The sequence below is a fragment of the Cnephaeus nilssonii genome (assembly GCF_951640355.1).
Source record: "Cnephaeus nilssonii genome assembly, chromosome: 20".
Classification (NCBI taxonomy): Eukaryota; Metazoa; Chordata; class Mammalia; order Chiroptera; family Vespertilionidae; genus Cnephaeus; species Cnephaeus nilssonii.
Genome location: NC_137091.1, coordinates 40,783,011 through 40,809,845, shown reverse-complemented (window position 1 = coordinate 40,809,845; position 26,835 = coordinate 40,783,011). Strand labels below are relative to the sequence as shown.

Here is a 26,835-nt window from a genome sequence, read left to right as displayed (position 1 = left end):
AAATAGAGCCTGGTACACAGTGGGCCCATGGCCAGTGCCAGGCTCCTTATTTTCCCTTAAGTCATATCCACCTCTGAGGGTTGCCAGGTGTGAAAGTGGCATGGAGGGTGAGCTGGGGTTGAGAAATTCAGATAAGAAAAACAGATATGACTGGATGAAGATGCTTTTTTAAAAAGGGACATTGACAGATACAATACGAAGATGGCCTGTCATGTGGATCTCCCCTAAACACCCACAACCTCCTGAAGAATCCATAAACAACAGGACTCTCAACTCAGTCTGTGTGACGGGTGTTTTCACCCAGCCTGTTCCACCAGACACCAATGCTGAGAAAACGGCAGCAGGGATGAGGCTCAGAGGGGAGAGGCTGACTCAGAATCAATCACTATCATTATTATAAACCACAAAATAAGGACAACATATACTAGTAGTGTAACTATGCACCAGGCACTGTTCTGGGCGCTTTCACCCATTTAACTCTGACAGTGACATTGTACGAGCTGCTGTCACCTCCATTTTAGAAATGGGGACACAGAAGGCAGGGAAGGTTAAGGAATTTGGCTAAGGTCAGCAGCCTTACATGTGAACCCAGGCTCAAGCTCTTAACTACAATGCTTTGCTCTAACCGTAGCTCCAGATGGAAACTGGGAACCGGTGCTTTAGGAATGGAATACCAGGGCAGAAGACTTACTTTTATTGTGTCCCCCGCTGGCTGCTTGCATTTTGCCAGAATATACGTGTTCTCTGTTCAGGTATAATTTAAAAATTTTTAAAAATAAGATTTCAAATGAAAAATGGCATTTCCCCCACTCACCTATCATATACGTTACATGTGAATATACCATACACACTTTCTTCTCTTGAACAATCTTTCATTCCCTCGGGGAACCAACCACCCTAGCCAATTTGGAGCGCGCATGCGCTCTCCACAGGCTGCGCTCTGGGCGCGCACAGGGCTCTCTGCCTGCAGGCTTTGGCATTTTCGACCCCTGACTGGATCCCTCTTGCGTCCGAGGCCCCCGTGGGATTTAATAAGTGGTCCTGTCCCCACCACTCCGCGTCTCTCTGGATCCCCTTAGGGTGCCGACCTGCCCATCCCAGTTGCCTCACCTCCCATCTCGGGGGAACTCCCAAGTCTAAGCCAGTCTGGACCTTTCTCCGGGCGTTTTTTACGCCCTTGCCCTCTCTTCAAGGTCCAACCGGTCCTGCACCCTTTCCTAAGTGCCTTGAACCTCTCGCTGTCTCCCTGCACAGAATGGGAGCACACTCTGGCGGCGCACACGCCAGATCGGACTCATTACTGTCTCAGCACATACTTCGTCCAGGACACTCAAATTCCTCCCGGCCGCCCCACCCCGCCGCATCCCGCCAAAACCACTGAGGAGGCGGGACTCGAACCTCAATCTCCGGAGCCGCCCTCTCTCCCTCTTTTCTGCACACCCACTCCGGGCCCCCACCGACGCGCACGCGCACGCGCACGCGCACTGAGGCGGAGCCGCCGCGCCTCCGGCCTGCCCTCCGGAATCCGCAGGCGCGCTGAGGCCAACCACTTCCAACAGCGCATGCTCCGCTGGGCGCGCGCTCGCGGGACCTGAGTTCAGATTGGCCCCGCGATAACTCCTCCTCCTCTTTCCTCCTTCGGGCCGGTCTTCCTAGGGTGCCGCTTCCGGGATGCTCCCGCCGGTTCCGGAGTGACCGGTACCTGCTTTTCTGTCTCACCCACGCTCCTGGCCCCTCAGACGCCACTTACAGGCGGGTGGCTACTGGGGGAACCTCCCCTCCCCACCCCCGTCGCGGAGAGGGCGCGCCGCGTCCTACGAGCCAATCAGCAGCCGCCTTAGGTAAGGGGCCTGCGTGCCCGCGCGAGGCCGCCAGCGCCCGGGTGGGGGGGCGCCTCAGGGCCCGCCCCCTTCCTGGCCGTTAAACTGTCGCCCGGACGGACGTCCGCGGGTTTTGCGGGATCGGGTACTGAGCCAGGAGCAGCACCCTAAACGCCGGCTTGGCGAGGGCGGGGTGGGGAGTGGACATGAACCTGTGACTAGGAACGTCGGTTCTGGGAGATGCTAGTACCGGGGGCCCCGTAAGCTGGGTATAAAGCGCGCGGAGGTCCTAACGATAACGGGTCGAGAGGAACTAAAGCCGTGCGGGTGCCCTCGCAGAGGGCCTGCAAACAGACCCCCGAGGACCAGGGAGCCACCCCAGGTCCCTGCAGATGCTGTGTCAATGTCACAGGGTTCCTCATGCCTGCACGTGGGAAGTCTCCTGAATAAAGACCCATCCGTTCTGGGGGCGGCCCCCTGGAGGGGCCTGTAACGATGTTTATGTGCCAGAGAGTCCTCAGAGAAGCGTGTAGACTCGAGTGCTTCCTTAGGGTGGGCATAAATAAGGAGTTAGGAACTGGGAGTCTCCCCCAAATAATTTGCAAATAGACACTTGGATTCTGGGAGATCCCCAAAAGGGGTGTGTGTGTGCAAAGATGTATGCGTACTGAGGAGACCCCCCTCCAAAGAAATGTGTAATTAGACTCCGTTTCTGGGAGGTCACCATGGAATCCTGTCAATAGACACATAAATAGATGGGCTTTATACGTTTTGGGGGGAATCCCCCAAGGAGCTTGGAAACAACATTGAAGGTCTCCAAATTGCATGTCGGTGGACCCTTATTCTGGGTAACTGTCCACAGGGGCTGATAAATAGACTCAAATACTGTGGAGGTTTCCAGAATAACACGCAGATGGGCACTTCTTTGCATGGGAAGGGGGCCTGTAGGTAGTAAACGCTGTGGAGGACAGAATCCCCACTGAGGCAGAAAACAGACACTTAAGCACAGCAGAGGTCCTCAGAATAATGAGTACACAGACGCTTAATTGCCAGGAAGGAAGCTGGGAGTCCCAAGTTCTGTGGGGAATCTCGTACTGAGATTGTAAACAGTCATTTAAGCCTGAATGAATCATTTCCATAAGCATTTGCAAACGGGCCGTGTCCTCCTGTCTTCAGTCCAGTTTGTGGCTGGGGAAGGGGTCACAGAACAGTGAGAGTAGCTAGGCAAGTCCCTACCTGGCGAGCAAAAGTACTCCTGCATCCTGTCAACAGACACTTCCGTTCTAGAAAAAGTCGCTCATGTGGACCTGTTAATGTCACCTTGTACTGGGATCGGATTGGAGGGGATTCATTGAATGATTTCACAGGCACTTGAGAGCTCGCTAAGCAAGAGTCAGCAAGCTTTTTCTGTAAAGGGATGGGGAGGAATTCTTTTAGACTTGCATGCCATACTGTCTCTGGCATTGAATCAAGAAGGCAGCCACAGGCAATTTGTAAACTGATGGCTGTGTTCCAATAAAACTTTATTTACAAAAACAGAAGGCAGAGCTGATTTGGTCCTTAGGTTGCAGTTTGCCAACTTGACCCATGAGCAATAGCAGTTGGCCTTATAGCCCTGTAACCAGACAGACAAGTACTCAGACTTCCCTAGAATGATGCATAAACACCCGGGTGTCTGTAGACAGACACTTAAGAGGTAGGGAGTGGGTCACACAGATGACATACATTTTATAATGTGAACACTGGTGAGACCTCGGAGTGTAATGGATGATGAACCACCAGGAATGGAAGGTAACCAACACTGAAATGTTGAGGGACACCAGATGAAAATAGGCCCTTGAATGTTGGAGCCCCACCCCCAAATGCCAGTAAGCGTTCATCAAAAGAGTTGTCTCACTGAGGATCATGCTGCTGATTTGTAAGGAAATGCCTTACAGCATTTTGAGAAAGAGAATGCCCTATTTTTATGTGACCCTGCCTCTATGAATTATATATATATATATGTTGGGACAAAGCAATGAATCGTTGGGAATAGTTTTGGTTACAAGTAGAAGTGTATTTGTTTTCTTATTAATATTGAGGTAGGCAATTCAAGGTTAATAGGGGACCCCTGAACCTTATATCTTGTTCTACCAGCCTGCCTTCCATTAAGTTGCCTCACAGTCCAAGATGGCGGCTTGAGCCCCCGCCTCCACATCCACATTCCTTCCAGCCAGGAGGAGGAAGGCGCAAAAGGCATGGGCAAGCGTCTGTGAAGGAAAGTTTCTGAGAGCTGCCATCACACTTCCATTGTCATATCATTGACCAGAAAGAACTTAGTCACATGGACACACCTAACTGCAAAGTATGCTGAGCAGTGTGTTCTGGATAGTCATGTACCCAGCTCAGAACTGAGGGTTTTACTTTTTTGAAAAAAGTGATATTGGGAGCCAGTTGGCAGTCACTGCCACAGCTACAGAGCTCTCTTGAAAGGAAATGTCTTCTTATGGTCCAGGGTGAACCAAATGGAGTGGTTCACCTTGGACTCAACCTCTTTTTCTCTGTAGGCGACCATGTCTGAGTCTGGTCACAGTCAGCCTGGGCCCTATGGTCTAGAGAGGCGGCGACGGTGGAAGGAGCCTGGCCCCGGCGGCCCCCAGAATCTCTCTGGGCCTGGTGGTCGGGAGAGGGATTACATTGCACCATGGGAAAGAGAGAGACGGGTGAGTTTCTAGTCCCAAGCACAGCTTTTCTGTATCCACTCAGTCCACAGATGTTTATTGAGCACCTGCCATGTGCCAGGCACTAATCTAGATGCTGGGGATATTGTGAACAAAACCGACTGCCCTCAGGGAGTGAAAAGGTAGAGGGTGAAAAAGGGAGCTGTCTTAGATGAGGTGATCAGAGAAGGCTTCTCTGAAGAGCAGAGAACTGAATGAGGTGAAGGAACAAGCACTGATTAAAGAAACCTGAGTGAAGAGCATTCTAGATAGAAAGAACAGCAAAGACCCTGAGGCCTGTATCTGTGTGTTCAAGCCAGGAGGCCAGTGTGGCTGCAGAGGATGAAGGAGGGAAAATGATAAGGAAGATGAGGTCAGGGAGGTAACTGGGACCAGATCATGTAGGACCTGGAAGAACCATGGAAACAGCTTTGGATTTCACGGAACGAAATGGGCATTGGAGAGTTGGAGACAGTAACAACAACTGTTTCTATTTATTGAGCAGCATGCAGTGTATTGACACTGCGCAAAGTGCTTTACATCCTTTGGGTCTTCCTGAACTCTACAGCTACCCATAAATGCGATTATCACTAAGGAGGAAGATGAGCCTCAGAGGAGAAGGGATTTGCCCTGAGTCATGGTCAGTAAGCTCTAGGGCCAGGACTCGAACCCAAATCCAGCTGAGCCTTAAGCAGAGCACCACCTGCCTGCTGCAGAGTGTCCTGGCCTGGGAATCAGGGCCTTGGTGTGGCCCAGGCCCTTCCTTGCTCTTCTCCAGTGCGTAGATGACTTACTGCCAGAATCTACCCCCTGGGTTTTTCCTCTAGTGCCCTGCCTACCTCTGAAAGCTGTTTGGTGGGCTGGAAGAAGGTAACAATTGGGACCAGTTTCTGAGTCATCAGACTGCAGAGATGAAGAATAATTTATCCAACCCTAGCTGGTTTGGCTCAGTGGATAGAACGTCGACCTGCGGACTGAAGGTTCCCGGGTTCGATTCTGGTCAAGGGCACATGCCCAGGTTGCAGGCTCAATCCCCAGTTGGGGGCATGTAGGAGGCAGCCAATCAATGATTCTCTCTCTTCATTGGTGTTTCTCTCTCTCCCACACCCTTCCTCTCTGAAATCAATAGGAAATATTAAAAAAAAGAATAATTTATTCACAGGGAGCTAGTGTCGTGCTTGTTTCTTCCCTTGGGTCTAACACAGTCTTTCTTCCACACACATCTTCCTGGGGAATGTTGCCATCTTCCTACACCTTCAGACCCTGAACAAACAACTCCCAAATCTTTGCTTTGTCTCTGACTTGACTACTGAGCCCTGACAGCCTCCTAATTGGCCAATGGACTCCTCACAACCTTCATGTCCCCTGCTGACCTCAGCATCTTCTGCCATTTCTCCTCCTAGTATCAATGACAACCCATTGGGCCACATCCTGGACACTGCCTCCCAATCCTACACCCGTCAGGCGCCAGTGCTGCACATTGTGCCTCCTGAATACATATCCTATCCATCATCTTCTCTCCACCCTCACAGCCTCAGTCCCAGGTATCACCTACTCCTTCCTGGACCTTCTCACCTGTCACCCTCCCCGGCCTCCTGGAAGCCCACAGCCTTTCCTCCAACAGTTCTCTAGCAGCTGTCTTTTCCAGAGCACTTGCATATCTTTTGTTTTTTTCTTCACCAGAGGCCAGTGAAGAGAGCATTGAGGGAGTTTAAATAATCTTCAATATGTGGGAGAAGAAACAGACCCAGTGAGAGGTCAAGATTCTCCCAAGTTTAATCAAGAAACCAGAGAGAAAGAATAAGACTCACACCTCCCTTTTCTCAAGCAGATTGGGGTGAGTCAGAAGAGACACGGAGAGGGCAAGATGTGGGAATCAGTCCATGGGCTTGGCCAGCACAGGAGCAGGGCTGAGGAGAAGAGGGTCAGAATAGCAGGTGCTACCAGCAGCTCTCAGATGGTGAGCACCTGCCATGTGTCAGATATGCGACATGGACAGTTGATGAATTCTGTCTTCTTTCAGACTCAAAATAGTCTCACCAGGAGGAAACAGGCCTAAGAGAGGATGGTTCCTCATCCAAATTCATACAACTCACAAGTGGCAGGGCTAGGTCTGAACAAAGGTCTGTCTAGCTCCAGAGTCCTTGCTCCTTCCCCCTGGGCTTGTCTAGCAGAGGTAGCTGCACAGAGCTGTTGGCAACACGGGTTCTGGAGCCAGGCTGTCAGGGTTCAATTTTGCCTCCATTGCTTATAAGGCTGTGTGACTAGCCAGTTAACCTATCTGCCTCAATTGCTTATTTGTAAATGGGAGATAATAATAGTATGTGTCTGCCAGACCAGCGTGGCTCAGTGGTTGAGCATCAGCCTACGAACCAGGAGGTCACGGTTCGATTCCTGGCCAGGGCACATGCCTGGGTTGCAGGCTCGATCCCCAGTGTGGGGCGTGCAGGAGTCAGCCAATAAATGATTCTCTCTCATCATTGATGTTTCTGTCTCTTCCTCTCCCTTCCTCTCTGAAATAAATAAAAAAATACTTAAAAAAATAATAGTATGTATCTCACAGGATTGTTGGTAGGATTGAGGGAGTTGATGTATGAAAGCATTTACTAGTAGAATGGTACCTGGCACATAAAGGCTTTCAGAGGAGTGTCTAGGAGAGCCAGTGGAGTAACTGCCCTCCCTCACCACAGGATGGCAGCGAAGAGACAGGTGCCTCCATCATGCAGAAAACCCCCATCATCCTCTCCAAACCTCCGGCAGAGCGGGTGAGCAGGGGAGAATCTTGGGAGGGGGAGGCTGGGAGTAATGGGTCAAGGATCTCTCCCACTGACTGGAACCTCCTCACTCATAGTCAAAGCAGCCACCACCTCCAGCAGCCCCTGCTGCCCCACCTGCCCCAGCCCCTCTTGAGAAGCCCATCGTCCTCATGAAACCACGGGAGGAGGGCAAAGGGCCTGCGGCCGCAACAAATGCCTCAGCCCCCGAGGGCACCACCCCACCACCCCCTGCAGCCCCCGTGCTACCCAAGGGGGAGAAGGAGGGGCAGAGACCCACGCAGCCTGTGTACCAGATCCAGAACCGGGGCATGGGCACTGCCGCGCCAGCAGTTATGGACCGTGAGTTGGGACTGAAGAGAATCTGGTTGGGAGCTGGAACCCCCTCACAGACCCTCACTGCATCCTCTGTCTCCTGCTTTGTTTCCAGCTGTCGTGGGCCAGGCCAAACTGCTGCCTCCAGAGCGCATGAAGCACAGCATCAAGTTGGTGGATGACCAGATGAATTGGTGCGACAGTGCCATTGAGGTACTGGGGGAATGGGTCTCTCCGTGCTTGAGCTTCCCCAGGTCCCACAGCCTCACCTCCATCACCCCATATCTCCGGCCTCTTGGTGGGCTACACCAGACAACTTTCAGGCAGTTGCAGCAATGAGAGGAAATGGATCCGAAAGCTCTCACCGGCCAGGGCTGAATTTCAGTAGCTTCACTAGCTCAGCTGTACTGTTTGGTAAAGTACTGACCTTTCATACTGGTTGGCTAAGAGGTGCTCCCACTGCCACCTAGATGCCTGGGGGTCTCCTGCGCCCTCCCACAGCAGGGTGGCCTCCTGGACCCTGCTTCAGTCTCCCTCCTAATTGGTGGAAGCACTTGTACCAGTGTTAACTGGTTTGAATATTACTCCCCAGAGATTCCTCCTCCATCCCAGTGTCCTGCTCTAGTTCAGACCTCCCATTCCTGGACTGACATACCTACCTCCAGTCTCCGAGTCTTCATTTCGCCTCTTTTGCTGCTCTCCCCCCATCGCCAGACCTGTCAGGTCAGGCTCCTAGTCAAATTCACCCTGGTGTGCCTCCTCCTTCCCCAACAGCTTGGACTTATTGGGACAACATGCCAGGCCCACCTATTACCTGGCTCTGCTGCCTCTGTGTGTCCTCTCTCACATTGATATCAACTGGGGAGTGTGTGTTTTTTTAAGGAGGCAGTCCTAGCTGGTTTGGCTCAGAGGACAGAGTGTCGGCCTGCAGACTAAAGCGTCCTGGGTTCAATTTCAGTCAAGGGCACATACCTCAGTTGTAGGCTCGATCCCTGGCCCTGATTGGGGGTCATGTGGAGGCAACCAATCGATGTGTCTCTCACATCAATGTTTCTCTCTCTCTCTGTCTCTCTTCTTCCCTTCCACTCTAAAAAAATAAAAAGGAGCCAGTGTCCAGGCCCTACACGTTAGCACTGTAAAGATGTTCTGTATTTGTGTTATCCAGTGTGGTAGCCATCATCCTTGTTTGTGACTATTGAGCACTGATCCACATGTCCCAATATGTGGCTAGTACAGCTGAGGAATTGGATTTTTAATTTTGTTTAATTTTAATTTAAATAGCCACATGTGGTCAGTAGACAGGGCTAGCCCTAGATGTGCTGCTTTCATGTGTTCAGAGTTAGGCCCAGGATTCGCTGCCTTTTTTTAAAAAAAAGCTCTCCAGGTGATTCTAAGGAGCGGCAGCCACAGTTGAGTACATACAGTGAATCCTCATTTAACATCCTTGATAAGGTCTTGGAAACTGCGACTTTAAGCATAATGATGTATAATGAAACCGATTTACCCTAGGCTAATTGATATGAACAAGAGTTAAGTTCCTATGGCTTATTTCTGGTCACAGAAACATCACCAAATTTCTAAATAAAGACCCAAAACACTTCTAACATTAAACATTGAAATAAATGCTTTTATTAATCTTAAGAAACCCGAAGATGAATAAAAACAAGTCAGGTATTTGTTTTCCAACCCACTTATTCCATCTAGTTCAAGGTCACAGGTGAGCCTTTTCCTGCAGCTCAGGCTCAAGGTGAGAACCCACCCCGGACAGGAGCCCTGCCATCGAAGGGCCAGTCACACCCACACTCACACTCGCTCAGACTGGGACAATTTAGACACGCCAATTCACCTAAAGTGCACATCCCTGGGATGTGGAGGAAACCGGAGTCCCAACAGAAAACCCATGCAGACATGCAGAAAACATACAAACTCCACACAGATAGTGACCCTTGCTGGGAATTGGTTTTTTTTTTCTTTCTCATTAACCTTATAAAAATATTACGCTTCTCAAGGACCTGCTCTCTTTTATTGCTTTTCCTTGAGTAATGTCTCTTATGCCCCCTGGTGGTGAAAGTCAGCAGAGTTGGCCCAGAGGTGAAGGTCTCACAAATTTCCAGGACTGGAATCCCACAGAAAGAGCCAGGACGGACTGACCTCCAGTTTCTGCACACTGCTCCCTTTCTCATGCTTCCTTCCCATGTCTTCCCAGCCTGACTGAGCAGAGAGCCTCCCAGGAGGCAGCTCTGACAGCCCTCAGTTACCTTGAACCTGTCCTTCGTTCCTGTGCTTCCCCTTCTCTTCCCAGAGGCCGGCTCCCCTTTTTCCCACTGAGTTCCTATTAGCTTCGTGACCAGGCCAGGCTCTTTTCTACTCTGGAATTCTCACATCTGCTGTTCTTTGTGCCCCAAATATTCTATGTATCTCCCCCGTCCCCCACACACACAGAGCCCCTTTGCCCAATTGAGGGCAAGAATTTTTTTCTTCACACCTGATAAGACAGGTGGGCAAGCCATGGAAGTCTGGGGCTCCTTCATCTCATTGCCACTCTAACAGCTGACAGATTCACAAGGGCTGTATTCCTGCATCTTCCCACAGTACCTGCTGGATCAGACTGATGTGTTGGTGGTTGGTGTCCTGGGCCTCCAGGGGACAGGCAAGTCCATGGTCATGTCATTGTTGTCAGCCAACACTCCTGAGGAGGACCAGAGGTGAGGGGACATCAGGTAGGAGTGTGGGGGGGCCAGGAGGGAAATGGGCACCCACCTGAGACAGGGGAGGGCAGGCCTGGGTGTTCCTAGTGTTGTTACCAAAGATCTTTGAGGAGTTGCTTTCCCTCTCTTAGCCTCAATGCCTTCAACAGATGAGGACTAGTCGGGGCTGGTCTAAATTTTTGTGTAGTTCCAAGGTAACCAATCCTGGTCCTCCCTTCCTTTCTACTTCCCCGGGAAAATGTACAGAGCCCAGCCAGGAACTGGGATGGTGTACTCATTTGTCTTGGGTTGAGGCCCACCTCAGTCTCAGCCCTGCTGCTCACCAACTGGTTGATCTTGGACAGGTCACTTCACCTCCCGTATCTCACTTCCTCATCTGTAAAGTGGGTTTTTGAAGTAAGATCAGGAAGGCCAACACTAACGAGAGCCTGGCACAGAGCAGATGCTTATGGATGTGGTTGATTCGGCCTGGGAAGTAGAATGTGAGAGATCTGGATGGAAGGCATGAGTTCTAGACCAGCCTCAGTCCTACATTCTTGAGTAAGGATGGGGTGTGATCGTGAAGATAAAGGATGAAGTCCCAGGAGAGGACTTGGTGGAGGAGGAGCTTAAGAACTAGATCCAAAACGGAGGGCAGAGAAGGAAAGGGAGAAAGGCAGGGATTAAAGAGTAGGAAGACTCAAAATGGGGGGAGAGAAGGGGTGGTAGCCACTTGGGTTATCTCAAAACAATAGTTTTGTTTCTTTAATATAAAGCAGGTGATATCACCCTGCACTCCACAGATGGGCATCAGGGATCCACGAGGAACCCCTAACAGCAAATGCAGAATTTTACACACTTCTGCAGTCAGGGGTTTCACTCAGGCAAAGGATCAATAGTTTCCACTGGATCTGGGTGGGGAGCTGATGCAGACCCAGAACAGGTTAAGGACCATCGCGGTGAGAACACATACCCACTAGAGCCGGAGTTGTGAGGTTCCCCTGCCTCCCAGTCGCTCCATCCCCTCTACTCATGACTTCAGCTCGACTTGGCTCCGCTTTGGAACAACTTCAGCTCTTAGTCTCTCAACCTCAGCTTTTAACCCCACCTAACAATGTCCTGGTGACTCTCATTTCAGATTCCTGAGCCAGAATTCTATTGGCCTAGCTTGTCTCTTTGACCCCTGTCAGCCTGTGGCAAGGTGGACTTTGGTACCAACTTTTGTCATCAGTTTACCTCCTAATTACCTTTAGAATTCATCTGCTTCTCTTCTCCTCCACTCCCACCTCCCTAGTTCAAGCTACTGACATCTCCCCTGGAGGATGCCAATAAGTCTCCTAACTGGTCTCCCTGCTTTAGTTCAATTCAGCAAGTATTTATGGAGTGCTTACTGTGTGTCAGGCACTGTTCTGCGTCCTGGGGATGTAAGAGTAAACAGAACTGGCAAAAATATTTGTCCCTGCGGGACTTATATTTGTAATGGAGGAGATAGTAAACTAACTAAATAAACACATTATTGGGCATGTTAGAAGATGATGACAAAGTGGGAAAGGACACAGGGAGGCAGTGTTAGGGCTACGTTACAGTCTTCAGGTGGGTGGTTAGGGAAGGCTTCACTAAGGGGCATTTGAGAAAAAGCAAACTTGGAGGAGGGAAAGCATTCCAGCGGAGGGATGGCAGTGCGAACCTCTGGGGTGGGAGAGTGCCTGGCGTGTGTGCAGAATGGCATGGAGGCCCCGCAGCTGGAGCAGGGTGAACAGGAAGGGGAGTTGGGCATCAGGTTAAAGACAGGGAGGCCCCAGAGTGCAGGCTTGTCAGTCATTATCCACTCTTCCCACCCTACAGTCCTCACCACACAGCAGCAAGGGCATGCTTTCCAGAACCCACATCCAGTCCTGTCACTCCTCTACCAAATCTCTTCAGGGCTTCCCAGGTTCATGGGCCAAAGCCCCAGCTCCTCACCGTGCCCCTCCAGGGCCTGTGTACCTCTTCTCACTCCCAACCCCTGTTGTCCTCTGTGCTCTCACCACTCTGCTCTGATCCTTATACAGACCATGCCTTCAGCCTGGACTAGTTTTCCATCCTCCATCCCCCACCCACTTCCCCCTTTAAGTTAATTAAGTTGCTTAGTTTCCTCTCTCACCCTCAGCAGCATCATTTGCCTCTCAGGGCAATCCTTCCTTCCTCCATAGACAGACTTACTCCCACTTGGAGCCATACATACCTCCTCTTCCTAACACCTGCAGTTACTGCCTTCTGCTGATCCTAAGCTAGACCAGAAGCTCCTCGGAAGCAGAGACTTTGTCTTTCCTGTTCACTGCTACGTCCTGGTGTCTGGCACATAGGAGGTCTGCGGTACGGTGTTAAGTGGGAAGATATCTGCTCTGTGTCAGAGGACATACTGAGCATCTCAGGGGGGTGGCAGTTACCCTTTGAGGGGTAGAGTGTCGTGATTTACAGCTCAAAAGAGACAGAATCGCTCTAAGTCACAGTGACCAAGTTGAGCTCAGTGGTTTAGGGCAAGGCCCAGCTCTGCCAGCTCTGTTGTCATACGCACAGCATCCAGCACAGGTAGAAGTGAGAGCCCCACCTGATGGGGGAGAACTAGGACCAAGACACTAAACACCCTCTCTATTGTGGAGAGGTATCGGTGCTCACTTCCAGTGTCTGGCAGAGAGCTGGTACACTTGGTAATTAATGACTAGCAATTACAAATCAGTGTATATCTGACACTTTCTTCTAAGGGCCTTACATATATTAGGCTCACAGTAACCAAGAGGTTTGAGACTGTTATCCCCATTTTACAGATGAGGAAACCAAGAAAAAAGGAATCTGCTAAAGCCACACAGCCAGGAAGAGGCAGAGCTGGGATTTGAATCCAAGCAGTCAGGCCTAGTCCCTGATCTTCAACACCGCAGTCTATTAACTTTTTTAAATGAATTAACAAATCTACTATGGTAGGGGGTGGAGTCATGTGGCGTAAAACATAGCTCCCCTCCGTCCCCCAGACTGCAGGGGCGGTGGGCGGAAGGCTTTGTGGGCAGGCGGGAACCACATCCCACATGCTGATTTCACTGGAGTGTCAGAGGCCGAGAACCAGACTCCAGTGCTCCCCTCTGCTCCTCCACAGGGCGTATGTTTTCCGGGCCCAGAGCGCTGAAATGAAGGAACGAGGGGGCAACCAGACCAGTGGAATCGACTTCTTTATTACCCAAGAGCGGATTGTTTTCCTGGACACTCAGGTGCCAACCTCCACTTGCCCCACCCTGCTGCATGTACCTTCAGCTCCATCCCAGAATAATTTAAGCCAGCACCCTGTTTGGATTGCAGTTTTTAAAGACAAGTTATGTCTTTTTGGCCCTTAGTCTCTTGTCAGTTTTGCCCCCCTCTTCGCCCCTTCATGTGTACAGAGTAGCCTAAAAACTCTTCTAGCATACCAATTAAAAGTGTGGCCCTTCAATCAGCCTGTCCACATTCTGCCTTTAAGTCTTTTTTTTTTTTTTATCCAAACAATCTGCATTTTATTTGATATATAATTAGGCAATGTATTGATCCTGTTCTGCCTTTAAGTCTTACCAGCGGGGTGACTTTAAGTAACCAACACCCTCTCCCCACTCCCAACCTCAATTTCTTCATCTGTAAACAGGGATGCTAAGTATCCTCAGCCTCAGGATTATAGCAAGGATTCAGTGGAACCATCCAGGCACAGTGCTTGGCACAGGATCTGCCGCATATGGAGCATCCAGGCTCATCACTACCTTTAGTAGTGGCCTGTCGTGCATTTAACTGGCAGCTTTCCCTACCTTCTCCCTTGCTCTTAAGTCCTGTTCCTTAGCCTGGCCTTCAGGGCCTATGTGATTGCCTCCTCCAGACCCTCTAGCCTTCCCTCTCTGGTGTAGTCACCAACCCTGCCACACACATCACAGGCCTCACCATCGTCTGTGAACACTGCAGTGCTTGGAGTGTGGAGAGACCCTGTGGGCTTTCTTTTCTTAAGTGGGAAACATAATATTGCCTACCTTTAGGGTTTTTGTGAGATTTCAGTGAGTTAACACAGTAAAGTGCACCTGCAATGAAGTAGGTACTCAGTGCTCTTATCCGTCACTTAGAGCACTCTTCCTGCCCTACCCATGTTGCTTGCCTTCTCCCTGAATATTTTGCTGGGATGTTACCTGCTCTCGGAAGCCTTCCCCTCCTCTGAGAGCCCACTAGTGCCTGTGTGCTCTCCTCCCATCGCAGCACGTGATTTATCAGTTTGGTTCCTTTAAAAAAACAAAACACAACACATTTTTTATTGATTTCAGAGAGGAAGGAAGAGGGAGAGATAAACATCAATGATGAAAGAGAATCATTGGTCGGCTGCCTTCTGCACCCCTCCCACTGGGGATCAAGCCTGCAACCCGGGCATATGCTCTGACTGGGAATCAAACTGATCTCCTGGCTCATAGGTCGATGATCAGTTTGGTTCTTTGGTTCTTGTGTGCTGTTCCCCCTCCCCACCTGCCTGGAGCGCCTCTGGGAGCCCGGTCCCACAGGTGGTGCTCACTTTGGGCATTGGTGACACGGAGAGTGGAAAACCTACCAGTGTGGCCTGAAACCTGTGTGCCAGGCTCTGTGCAAGGACCATGGGGCCCTGTATGCAAGCTGGGTCAGGAGCAGAACGGAAGTTAGACACACAAGACAGAACAGAACACTGCAGTGCTTGGAGCTTTAGATAGTGAGCATTTGGAAAAGCGTATTTCCTAATTCCACTCACTGCAAGAAGGCAATAGATTATCAAGCTAATTTAGCTCTTTAAGTTTTTTAATGAAATATTACTTTATGAAAAGTTTCATGTGTGCACCGCTGGTTCTTTTACACTCACTGGTACAATTATTTTTTTAAATATATTTTATTGATTTTTTACAGAGAGGAAGGGAGAGGGATAGAAAGCTAGAAACATCGATCAGCTGCCTCCTGCACACCCCCCACTGGGGATACGCCTGCAACCACGGTACATGCTCTTGACCGGAATCGAACCTGGGACCCTTCAGTCCGCAGGCCGACGCTCTATCCACCGAGCCAAACTGGCTAGGGCTGGTACAATTTTTAAATCCTCACACTAAGTTTTTTTATAATCTTCACCCAAGGATATGTTTTATTGATTTTTTTTAGAGAGAGAGGGAGAGAAAAAGAGAGAAGCATCGATGTGAGAGAAACATTGGTTGGTTGCCTCCTGTACGCACTTTGACTAGGAATCAAACCCGCAACCTTTTGGTGTACAGGATGATGATGCTCAACCAACTAAGCCACCCAGCCATGGCTACACTAATAATTTTCTTTTTAAAAAAAAAAAATATTTTATTGATTTTTCACAGAGAGAAAGGGAAGAGAGATAGAGAGCCAGAAACATCGATGAGAGAGAAACATCGATCAGCTGCCTCCTCCACCCCCCCCCCCCCCCACTGGGGACGTGCCCACAACCAAGATACATGCCCTTGACCGGAATCGAACCCGGGACCCTTCAGTCCGCAGGCCGACGCTCTATCCACTGAGCCAAACCGGTTTCGGCTACACTAATAATTTTCTACCTAAGTAATTATCTTAGCAAAGTTTTGAAAGTATTTGAAACAACAACAGAAGAGTGTTAGAGGGGCATGACTCATTCAAGTAGATGTTACATTTGTTAGCACTAGGAGTTCTCTCCTGTTTGGGAGTGAGGCACTTGAGAGCAGTGGTGATTTGTAAAAGAGCTGGGGAAAGAGTGCCTGCTTCGAAACTTTCCTTTCGCCTCTTGCTGACTAGCACTAATTAGAAGCTGCCCGCTTGTGTTTCTGACCTTATTTTGTCCTGAGAGAGGCGAGGCGATGTATCTGCCTTTAGCATGTGGGGTTTAGGTAGCCATGACCCTTAGGATCCGACCCACAGTCCCTTCCCTGACCCGTTTTTCTCTTCCTTGCTGCAGCCCATCCTGAGCCCCTCCATCTTGGACCATCTCATCAACAACGACCGCAAGCTGCCTCCAGAGTACAACCTGCCCCACACCTATGTTGAGATGCAGGTGAGGGGCCGAGCTGGGCCCAGGGGTGAGGCCCCACCTTTCCTTGCAAGATCTGTGATGTGGGGGCTGGGTATGGGTTGTCCTTGTTTCTGCTTCATCAGAGCCCCAGCTTGTAAGAAGAGGACAACACTGAGAGTCAGATCCGGTGCTACCTCTCAAAAGTCATTGCCCGCGCCCCCCCTTCCAGCCTCAGTGTCTTCCTCTGAAAATGGGGGTGATTGTTTCAACTTTGTCCGATTTAGGAATGGCCCATGAGAGAGGTGCCAGCACAGTCTGGGCACACAGTGCGTGCCTAAAGGCTCTGAGGCCCTTACCCTGCTGCCCCCTCAGCTGAGTCTGGGACCAGGGACCCCTCTCTGGGCAGAGGAGACGTTCAACTCTGTTGTCTCTTACCCCCACCCGCAGTCACTCCAGATTGCCGCCTTCCTTTTCACGGTCTGCCACGTGGTGATTGTCGTCCAGGACTGGTTCACGGACCTCAGTCTATACAGGTGAGAGGCTGGCAGGAGTGGGGACTGGCCATGAGACAGGGCACTGAGTCCCAGCCACCTGCTCAGGTCTCCCAAGCTCCACTCAGCCACAGGGACCCTTTTAGAATGTATGTGGAATTGGAGTGGGTCACTACCACCTAACCCTCCTGTCACCTCAATGGCTCTCCCACCACTTTCCCTCTCCCCCTACATTAAAGCCATAGTGCCTTCAGGTTTGTTCCACATGGAGCTTAGACTCTGCACTCCTCATCCCTCAGCCAGAAACATTCTGCCCTCAGATCATAGAGACAGAAAAGCATCGATCAGACCGTCAAACTCAAAGGGAGGTAGGGGAGGGTGGGGGCAAGCGGGGAGAGATCAACCAAAGGACTTGTATGCATGCATATAAGCCTAACCAATGGACACAGACAACAGGGGTTGAGGGCATGAGTGTGTGTGTGTGGGGGGGATAAGGACACATATGTAATACCTTAATCAATAAAGAAAAGAAAAAATGAGTCCTTCCCTCATGGCCTTCAGGTCAGCCTCGGGCCTTCCCTGACCTCCTCACTTAGCACTCTGTGCCCCTCCCCCCTTGCCCTGCTTTGTTTCCTTCATTGCACTTTCCACCCCTGACAGGATAGTGTAGATCTCTTTATGGTCTGTCTCCCCCATTAGAATGGAAGCTCCATGGTTGCCAGGGTTTAGGAGGATGGAGGGATGACTAGGAGGACAGAATCCCCAGTGCCTCACTCAGTGCCTGGCACAGGGTAGGTATTTAATACAGATTTGTTGAATAAATAGCAGGAGCTGGCTTGTCTGGTCCTTAGAGTCTTGCTCATCTCCTGCAGGCATGTGTACCACTGGTACCCTGCAGGCAGGAAAAGGGAGGGAGTTGGGATCTGGCAGGAGTCGTGCCTCAAGCAGCTGGAAGTTCCAGAAATGCCCCCAGACAGAGCTGGCTCAGAACCTAGGGCCACAAGGGTTCTTCTTGGCCTCCGCCCGGCAGGTAGCTGAGGGGAGGCAATCAGCCTTGGGCACAGGGCCCAGGCGGAAGGAAGGGGAGCTCTGGGGAGGGGAGAGCTGAGCTAAAGGAAGCAGATGTCTCCAGAATCAGGCAGCCCCGGGTTTGACTCCTAGCTCCCATTGGAAGTGGCTTCTTTCCCCACAGTTCCCTATATGCAAGGCTTTTACACAGATTGAGTTAAAAGAATTGAAAGCATCCAGCATAGTGCCTGGTACATAGTGAGCAACTGATATTTACAAGGTGTGTTTTTTAAAATTTACTTATTGATTTTAGAGAGAGAGAGAGAGACAGACAGAGACACATGGATTTGTTTTTCTACTTTCTTATGCATTCATTGGTTGATTCTTGTCTATACCTGACCAGGGATAGAACCCACAACCCTGGCATATCAGGACGACTCTCTAACCGACTGAGCAACCCGGCTGGGGCTAAATGGGAGCTTTCTGTTTGTGTTGGTAACCCTGGGTGCTGGGGGAGCTTTGGGTCTGGTCAGAAGTAAGAAGAGGTTTGCTGGGGAGCCAGCTTTGTGACCAGATCTAAGGAACCTAATTATGAAACCTCCGCTCCTGCCGCCGTTGTTCATTGGAATCATTCACAGGACAGATAACATTGAGCATTAATGTATGCCATTCGCTGTTCTTGGCACCGGGGATAACATGTGAACAAAACATTAGACAGACTGCCCTGTGCAGTGTACTTTCTGGTGGGACTGTGGGCTCAGGTGCTGGCAGGTGGGAGAGCCTTGTTTTTAAGCCGGAGGTTACCAGTGGGCTTAGAGTAGGTGAGCCCCTTAAAATTGTGGAGACCATGGTGTTTGGGTGTGTGTCTGTGTGAGGAAAATGGCCATCATTTTATCATATCCCATCATTCCTTACCTCATAACAGCTTAATGGTATTTACTTCCACATGTTTGGAAACACCTAAAAGTAGCATAAACTGAAAACTTATGTCCACACAAAAACCTGCACACAGATGTTTGCAGCAGTTTTATTCATAACTGTCAAACTTTAGAGGCAACCAAGATGTCCTTCCATGGGCGAGTGGATAGGTAAACTGGTACATGCTGACATGGGAATAGTACTCGGGGCTAAAAATAAATGAGCTGTCAGGCCGTGGAAAGACATGGAGGAATTTCTAATGCATATTACTAAGTAAAGGAAGCCAATCTGACGGTGCCATTCAGTGTGATCCTGACTATTTGGCGTTCTGAAAAAGGCAGAACTATGGAGATGGTAAAAATATCCGTGGTTCGGGGCTGAGGGGAAGGAGAGGTGACTAGGTGGAGCACAGAGGACGGTTAGGGCAGCAAAAGTACTCTGTGCTCACAGCGGACACATGGCGTGTTTGTCCACACCCGAAGAGTAAACCGCACCAAGAGTGATCCCCGATGTGAACCATGGACTTGGGGTGATACTGACGTGTCGGTGTAGGTTCATGGAAATGTTGATGGCATGTAGGCTGGGGACTGGGGCAGGGGCCTATGGGAAATGTGTGTACTTTCCACTCAGTTTTGCTATGAACTTAAACTACTCTTAAATATAACAGCATAAACTCATAAAAACTTTACACAGTTGATATAAATCCATGGATTTGTTTCTGAATTCCCTAAAATTGTGTGAGAAATCTGGTGTGTATGCAACATGCCCCAGGCCATGGGATATAGGGTGTCAGTGCCGCAGCTTCAGCCAACCTCTCACCCCAAATCCCCAGGTTCCTCCAGACAGCAGAGATGGTGAAGCCCTCCACCCCGTCCCCCAGCCACGAGTCCAGCAGCTCATCAGGCTCTGATGAAGGCACTGAGTACTACCCCCACTTGGGTGAGAAGGTTTCTGGGGCCAGAGGAGCGGGTAGAGGGAAGAAAGGGGCAAAACCAGGGACATGGGAGAGGTATGGAGCTGGGAGGAGGGAAGTAAGAAAGAATTAGCCCCTAGTTTTTCTGAGGGTCCCACTGCCACAGTCCCACCCTGGCCACAGAGGGCATGACCCTGAGTCTGGGTCTGGCTCCATTATTAGAATGGAGACCTTGGGGGACGGGACCTAAGTCTGCCTGTTTCTGGGTCTCTGGCATCTACAAGAACGGGGCTCAGAGTGAGTGTTGGAGTGATCCGAGTGGCCCCTTGCCCCTGTGCTCCCACTGGCCCTGCGTGGCCTCCCACATGCCGCTCCTCTGCCTGCTCGGTTCTTGCTCGGCTCTGTTGATGCCCTGCTTTTCTGCAGAGATCCAGTTCCTTTAGGACACCCCAGGCAGGGTCTTGCCTACTTCTCTGGCCTTGCCGAGCCCCTCGTGCACTTTCTGAAATACTCCTAATCATGTGGCCATCCTCCTCTCTGTCTTTTCCATCTTTGCTGGCAGAAACCAGATCTGACTCATCCTCGGGGTCCCCAGCATCGCCCAGGGCCTGGTACTAAAGTGCAGTTATGTGTCACATAAATATTTACAAGTGACCTTGGGGGTAAGGGTAGATCTTTGGGATGGGAAGGAGGAGTGCACGTGGCCGAGCCTCACAGGGCCCCATCTCCCCTTTACCCGCAGTGTTCCTACAGAACAAAGCTCGCCGAGAGGACTTCTGTCCTCGAAAGCTGCGGCAGATGCACCTGATGATCGACCAGCTCATGGCTCACTCCCACTTGCGTTACAAGGGTGAGGGTCCCCCGTCACTCCCAAGTTAGCCAGTGGCCTCCTAACTTCTGGTCCAGCCTCACAGCCCAGATCCCCAGACTAGTCTTCTGATCCCAGCTTGACCATCTTACATGTACCTCCCGCCCCTCCCCTGGCAGCATGGTACCCGCAGGCTCACAAGTTCTCTCCTCCAGGTACTCTGTCCATGTTACAGTGCAACGTCTTCCCTGGGCTCCCCCCTGACTTCCTGGACTCTGAGGTCAACTTGTTCCTGATGCCCTTCATGGACAGCGAAGCGGAGAGTGAAAACCCACCAAGAGCGGGTATGGTTCCCCCGCAAGGGAATCGGCCATGGGAGACAGGCGCTTCCTTGGTCTGGAGGTTGACATGGGTCCACCTTGATTAGGGGGTGACACGATCTGCCCTGGCCTGGGGGTGACAGGAACCCACCCTGGTGTGAGGGGAGACTCTGACCTGTCCCTGAGGTGCTTGGACCCTTTTTCAGGAGCGTGTTTCAGAGTGGTGGGCGAATAGGAAGAGCTGGGCTGGGGCTGAGCCCCTGTTGCTTCTGGAAGCCCAGGATGCTGGTTGACTGGCCCCTTATCTTCCTTCCACCACTTAGCAGGACCCAGCTCCAGCCCACTCTTCTCCCTACTCCCGGGGTACCGTGGCCACCCCAGCTTCCAGTCCTTGGTGAGCAAACTCCGGAGCCAAGTGATGTCCATGGCCCGGCCGCAGCTGTCGCACACAATTCTCACCGAGAAGAACTGGTAAGAGCTCTTGGCAGTGGGGGGAGTGCCCCCACCCCTCCCCCCTCCCCCCCACCCCTCCCCCCCTCCCCCCCACCCACCCAGAGGAGGTTCTCAGAGTTCTCTCCACGTTGTTTCCTTTCCTGGAACATTGATCATTACTTCGCTCTTGTAAGTGCCTCTTCCATGCCAGGCAATGTGCTGTTTCATGTGGTGATTTTTATTGAAAAATTGTATGGTTAAAGTTAAAGTTAGGGTCAGGGTTAGGGTTTAGGGCAGAGTTTAAGGTTAGGTTTAGCAGTTAGGTTAGAGTTAGGTATAGAGATAGCAGTAGCGTTATTGTTGAGGATTTAGGGCAAGCATGTCAAACTCAAAGGCTAACACAGGCCAAATAAACAAGGTGTAAGTTTATGTGGGCCGCAAAAAAACAAAAGCTTCAATTTCCATAGAAACGTAGTTTATTTTGATAGAGACATGCTAAATACAAAGGGCTGAAATAAATGAGTCATCGTTAACATAAAATAATAGAACATTTTAATAAAAATTAATATTTTTTCTTGAACATGAACTTACCAGACACCGAATAACTGCACAAATTAAAAAGCATAACACAAATAAACCTGTTTCTCTTGTTCTCCAAAAACAAAATATTTCCTGTTGCGCACACCAAACAAGTCAGTCCAAGACTAATGATGTGGCCATTGGCTGCTAAAATATTTGCTGCTAGTATTAGTGGAAAGAAATGGTGCACCTGCATGTAAGGCACGTAAGGGAAATGAATGCAACACGATATTAGTCATCAGTCATTAGCGAACATTGTAGTTCGGGATTAATAATCTATACTAATAAAGGAGTAATATGCTAAGTAGCCTGGGAGATCTTTCAGACAAAGCTGGGGGCTTGGTTGGCCTTCAAACCGCCCCCAAATGGCCCTCAGCCCCTCGCCCAGGCCGGCCATGCCCCCCAGCGGGGACCCTCACCCAGATGGGAGCGTGGCCAGCCTGCAAATGGCTATCAGCCCCTCACCCAGGCCAGCCATGACCCCCCCAGTGGGAACCCTCACCTAGATGGGGGGTGGCCAGCCTGTAAACGGCCATCAGCCCCTCACCCAGGCCAGCCATGCCTGCCCCCAGCGAGGGCCCCCACCCCAAAGGGTGTGTGACCAGCCTGAAAACGGCCCCAGCCCCTCTCCCAGACTGGCCCCACCCCCCAAGGGAACCCCCACCCTGATCCGGGACCCCCTTCAGGGCAGACCAGCCGGCCCCCACCTGTGTACCAGGCCTCTATCTATACTAATATCTATACTAATAAAAGGGTAATATGCTAATTAGACCGGGAGATCTTCCAGACATCCAGACAAAGCCATGGTGGCGGGGCCAAAGCAGAAGCAGTTAGGGGCGATCAGGCCAGGAGGGGAGGGCAGTTGGGGGCAAGCAGGCCAGCAGGCAGAGTGGTTAGGGGCGATCAGGCAGGCAGGCAGGCAGGTAAGCGGTTAGGAGCCAGCGGTCCCGGAATGCAAGATGGATGTCCCCTGAGGGGTCCCAGATTGGAGAGGGTGGATGCCGGGCTGAGGGACACACACACACACACCCATGCACGAATTTCGTGCACCAGGCCATTAGTTATGTATAACAGGATATTATACAAATTAAGTTACAAATTTTTTATTAAAACATTTTTTACATACTATTAAATTGGCTGGGCCGCAAAAATGTTCATTGTGGGCTGCATGCGGCCCCTGGGCCTCGAGTTTGACATGCTTGATTTAGGGTTTAGATTTGGGGTTATGTGTAGGGTTAAGGCTTAAAGTTTAGGTTTAGGATTAGAGTAAGTATTAGGGTTAGGCTGTTAGGATTAATGTTAAGTTTAGTGTTAAATGGTTGAGGTTAGTGTTGGATGGTTAATGTTAGAGAGTTAAGAGTGTTAGGGTTAGGTTTATTTTTTTATTTAATTAAACTTAATGGGGTAACATTGGTTAATAGCATTATCTAAGTTTTTTAAGTGTACAATTCTATGATATACTTATGATCAACTCTGGTCAACTGTATCTTGCATTGTGTGCTCACCACCCAAAGTCTAGTCTCCTGTCACCAGATATTTTGACCCCTTTACCTTCTCCATTCTCCCCCACACCCCTTTCCCACTGGTCATTCCCATACTGTTGTCTGTGTCTGTGGGTTTGTTGTTTGTTCATTTGTTGCTTTAAATTTTATATTCCACACTAGAGGCCTGGTGCACGAGATTTGTGCATTCGAGGGGGGCGTCCCCTCAGCCCGGCCTGCACCCTCTTGCAGTCTGGGAGCCCATGGGGGATGTCTGACTGTCGACTTAGGTTGGGGGAGCGGGCCTAAGCCATCAGTTGGACATCCTTAGCGCTGCTGCAGAGGCGAAAGAGGCTCCTGCCACCACCACTGTGCTCGCCAGCTGTGAGCCTGGCTTCTGGCTGAGCGGCACACTGACCACCAGGGGCAGCTCTTGCATTGGGCATCTGCCTCCTGGTGGTCAGCACGTGTCATAGCAATCTGCTGTTTGGTTGATTTGCATATTAGCCTTTAATTATATAGGACTAGAGGCCTGAAGCACGAAGATTCATGCAAAAATGGGCCTTCCTTCCCCTGGCTGCTGGCACCGCCTTTGCTCCCACCAGAGCCACCTTTCCGCCTTCCCATGCTGCCCAGAGGCCTGAAGCAGCTGGGGTGGTGCGGAATGCCTGTGTTGTCGCCATGGAGACGACGCAAGCGTCCCGCCCCACCCCCAGCCTCTCAGTGCCTGTGTATACAAATTAACCCACCACCTTTGTTGGGTTAATTTGCATACTCACTCCTGATTGGCTGGTGGGTGTCGTGAAGGTAGGTCAATTTGCATCTTACTCTTTTATTAGTGTAGATAGGATTGTTTCATGTGATTTCATATCCTCCTAATTAACCATTGGAGTGTACATTTCCTCACTGATTTTACTGGTGGGGAAATTTAGGCTCAGAGAGAAGTGTCACATAGCTAGGTCACACACCTATGGTTAGGTGTCATTTGATTGTGAGAGTAGGACAGTAAGCTTAAAGAAGATTCATTCTGAGGCCCTGAGTGCAGAAAGTAGCCTCACAGGAGAAGAAACTAGAAAGCCGTCAGGAACCACAGGACTGCATTTTCCAGCTTTCACCAGATGCAGTCTCATTGCCACCCCCTCTCCCTGCCATGTTCTCCCTCCTCTGCCACTGGTTTCACAGAGCCCTGCACCCCTCCCCAGCCCCAAGTTTAAGGGACTTTTTATATCCAGAGCCCACAGCAGGTTTGCCTCCTCTAATTTCTAAGAGAAACAAACCAGAAAAAGAAAGAGCTTGGCTTGGTGCAGCCTCTGTCTTGGTTCCTGGGGTCTGTTTGCCTTCAGCTGTGGGAAGGGGCAGGATGAGGGCTGGAGCTCTGCTCCTCCATTGGTCTGAACCAGGGCCCAATGGGGAGGGAGAATTTGGGGTAGAAGGGTGAGGCAGCTGGTCTTCACAAGACTCTGGAGGGAGGCAGAGATAAAGCCGCTCCCACAAAGCCAGCACTGAGTAGAGTGGAGGGAAGTTTGGACATGGAGGTGGGGCTGAGGTTTTAGTCCAGGTCCCGGATCTGCAGCTTCACTTACCATGGCAGTTAGGGAATCGGGGTTGGCATCTTCCTGTAGCCCAGTTGAGCAGGCCCACATCACAGGTCATATATGAGCCCAAGGCTGGGTGGGACCTCAGCCAGGGCACCTCTGACTGTTGGCCTCCTCTCACAGGTTCCACTATGCTGCCCGGATCTGGGACGGGGTGAAAAAGTCCTCTGCCCTGGCCGAGTATAGCCGTCTGCTGGCCTGAGACCGAGGGGCGCAGTGTCGTGCAGGAAGCCGTTTCTGGGCCCAGTGGATGGCAATGGAGCATGTACATCCTCGACCCTCTGGCAAGGTGGAGAGTGGCAGTAGGCCTGGAGGATGAGGAACCGTGACTTCCTCGCCCGGAGACGTGAGGCGTTCAGGGTCAGGCCCCTTCCCCTCAATGGAGCATTATTCAGGGACGACTTTGAGATCCTACCCCCAGCCTGGGACAGGACAGCCCATCCTTAGTCCCCCACAGGGATAGGTGGTGGGAGGAGGCTGAATGGTCACCACGGAACATGGGCTCCATCTTGACCCTCTGCAGGGACAGGAGCAACAGGTCCCTCTTCCCTGACTCCTAGCCCTTTCCTATAAGGTGAGGCCCAGTCTTGGGAGCTCTTTATTGGAGCAGATCTGGTGGTGCAAATAAAAACAGTTATGCAAGCTTATGCTGGTGCTCCTCCTCTTTTCTCCCCAGCATGCTGGCCTCCTGGAGCAGGGCACATTTGGGTCCCAACCCCTGCCAGCAGATTATCCTTGGCCACCCAATGTAGCCTGAACGAACTTCCTACCGCGCCTCATTCACAATCGGTCATAGACTTGTTGGGAGTAGGTGAAGACCAGTTTCAGTTAGGGAGGAAGCCCCTAGATACGGGTGTTCTGTTTCCTGGGGTCCCTCAGGCCTCGTCCCTGTATTGTGGGTAGGAAAATTCACTGGCTACCCTTGTATTGTCTGCTCTCACTTGAAGGTAGTGCCTGCCTTTGGTGAAATGCCTAAATACAATGCCTAGCTTAACACATGGTTAACAATAGAGCATGTCCCTAGTTAGGTGCAGTTGGTTAAATATAGTACTTCCCCGTGGCTGAAGCCAGTTCTGGCCTTGTTCAAATACTCAGACCTGACCCTGGCACATGATTAACCTATTGTTGGTTAAATATGGTGGCTTCCTTTCCCTATAAACCTCATCTACTCTTTAAAAAATGGTCCCTCAGGTATGTTCCTGTTATTAAAAACAATTTTTTTAAATGGTCCCTACCTTTCATTTAAACCCAGACCTACCCCAAGTTAAATACACCATACAGTTCAATTAGTACCCTCTCTCATCTGCTCAGTTAAATACAGTGTATAATCTTAGTATTTTGCAAAGTATGTCTCTGAATTGGTCTGGCCACCCCACCCACATCCCAAATTAGTCCTGTCAAATCATGCCACTCCACCCTTCCATAAAGCAGTCGGTTCTAGTCTGCCCAGCTAGTCTCATCTGTCTACCACCGCCCCATGCCACTTCTTTATCTCCCTGGCTTCCCCTACCCTCGGGCGGACCAGAGAGTCCTGATGTCCATGTCATGGGAATCGGAGTCTGTCAAGAAAAAGCACAGCTGAAGGGTGGGAGGCAGTGAAGAAAGCACTGAGGCCAGGCAAAGTCTGGCCGGAAGTGGGGATTCTGCAGCTCTGAAGGGAGGGCTGAAGTCTGGGAGGTGTGAAACCCAGACCAGGCTCTGGCCTTGCCACTTGCTGACCTCCTTAATGAGCCCTGGGATCCTTCAGAGCTGTGACATTCGCTGCCCTCTTACAGAAATGCTTTTGCACCCTTTGCCACCGCCCCAACCTGCACAGGCACTCCTAACGGCCTTTTCCAGGTAACAACTGAGCTCTTGTCCCATGGCCCATCCCCTCCCCCTCCCCCTGCTTCCCAGGTGGACTGCTGGTTGATGGGTTGCAGAATGGGGAAGTGGGCAGGGGGCAATGGCCCCAGAGGGCATAAGACCCAGGGCACAAGAATACGAGACAGCACACG

General features: G+C 50.8%; 1 protein-coding gene across 2 annotated transcripts; it reads left to right on the top strand.

Annotated features, from left to right (window-relative positions):
• The first annotated feature begins 1,564 nt into the window (after nucleotides 1-1,564).
• SMG9 (SMG9 nonsense mediated mRNA decay factor) lies at nucleotides 1,565-25,787 on the top strand. Of its 2 annotated transcripts, none has more exons than XM_079760106.1 (14): nucleotides 1,565-1,841; nucleotides 4,367-4,522; nucleotides 7,210-7,284; nucleotides 7,371-7,635; nucleotides 7,724-7,821; nucleotides 10,201-10,313; nucleotides 13,426-13,537; nucleotides 16,240-16,335; nucleotides 16,741-16,826; nucleotides 19,543-19,649; nucleotides 20,366-20,473; nucleotides 20,647-20,775; nucleotides 21,078-21,222; nucleotides 24,962-25,787. In XM_079760106.1, exons 2-14 carry the CDS (start codon nucleotides 4,373-4,375, stop codon nucleotides 25,038-25,040), a joined length of 1,563 nt encoding a protein of 520 aa, XP_079616232.1. In that variant the 5' UTR covers nucleotides 1,565-1,841; nucleotides 4,367-4,372; the 3' UTR covers nucleotides 25,041-25,787. The 2 variants fall into 2 exon arrangements, with proteins under 2 accessions (XP_079616232.1, XP_079616231.1); XM_079760105.1 differs by having other exon boundaries at nucleotides 21,075-21,222; nucleotides 24,962-25,786.
• Nucleotides 25,788-26,835: the final 1,048 nt, after the last annotated feature.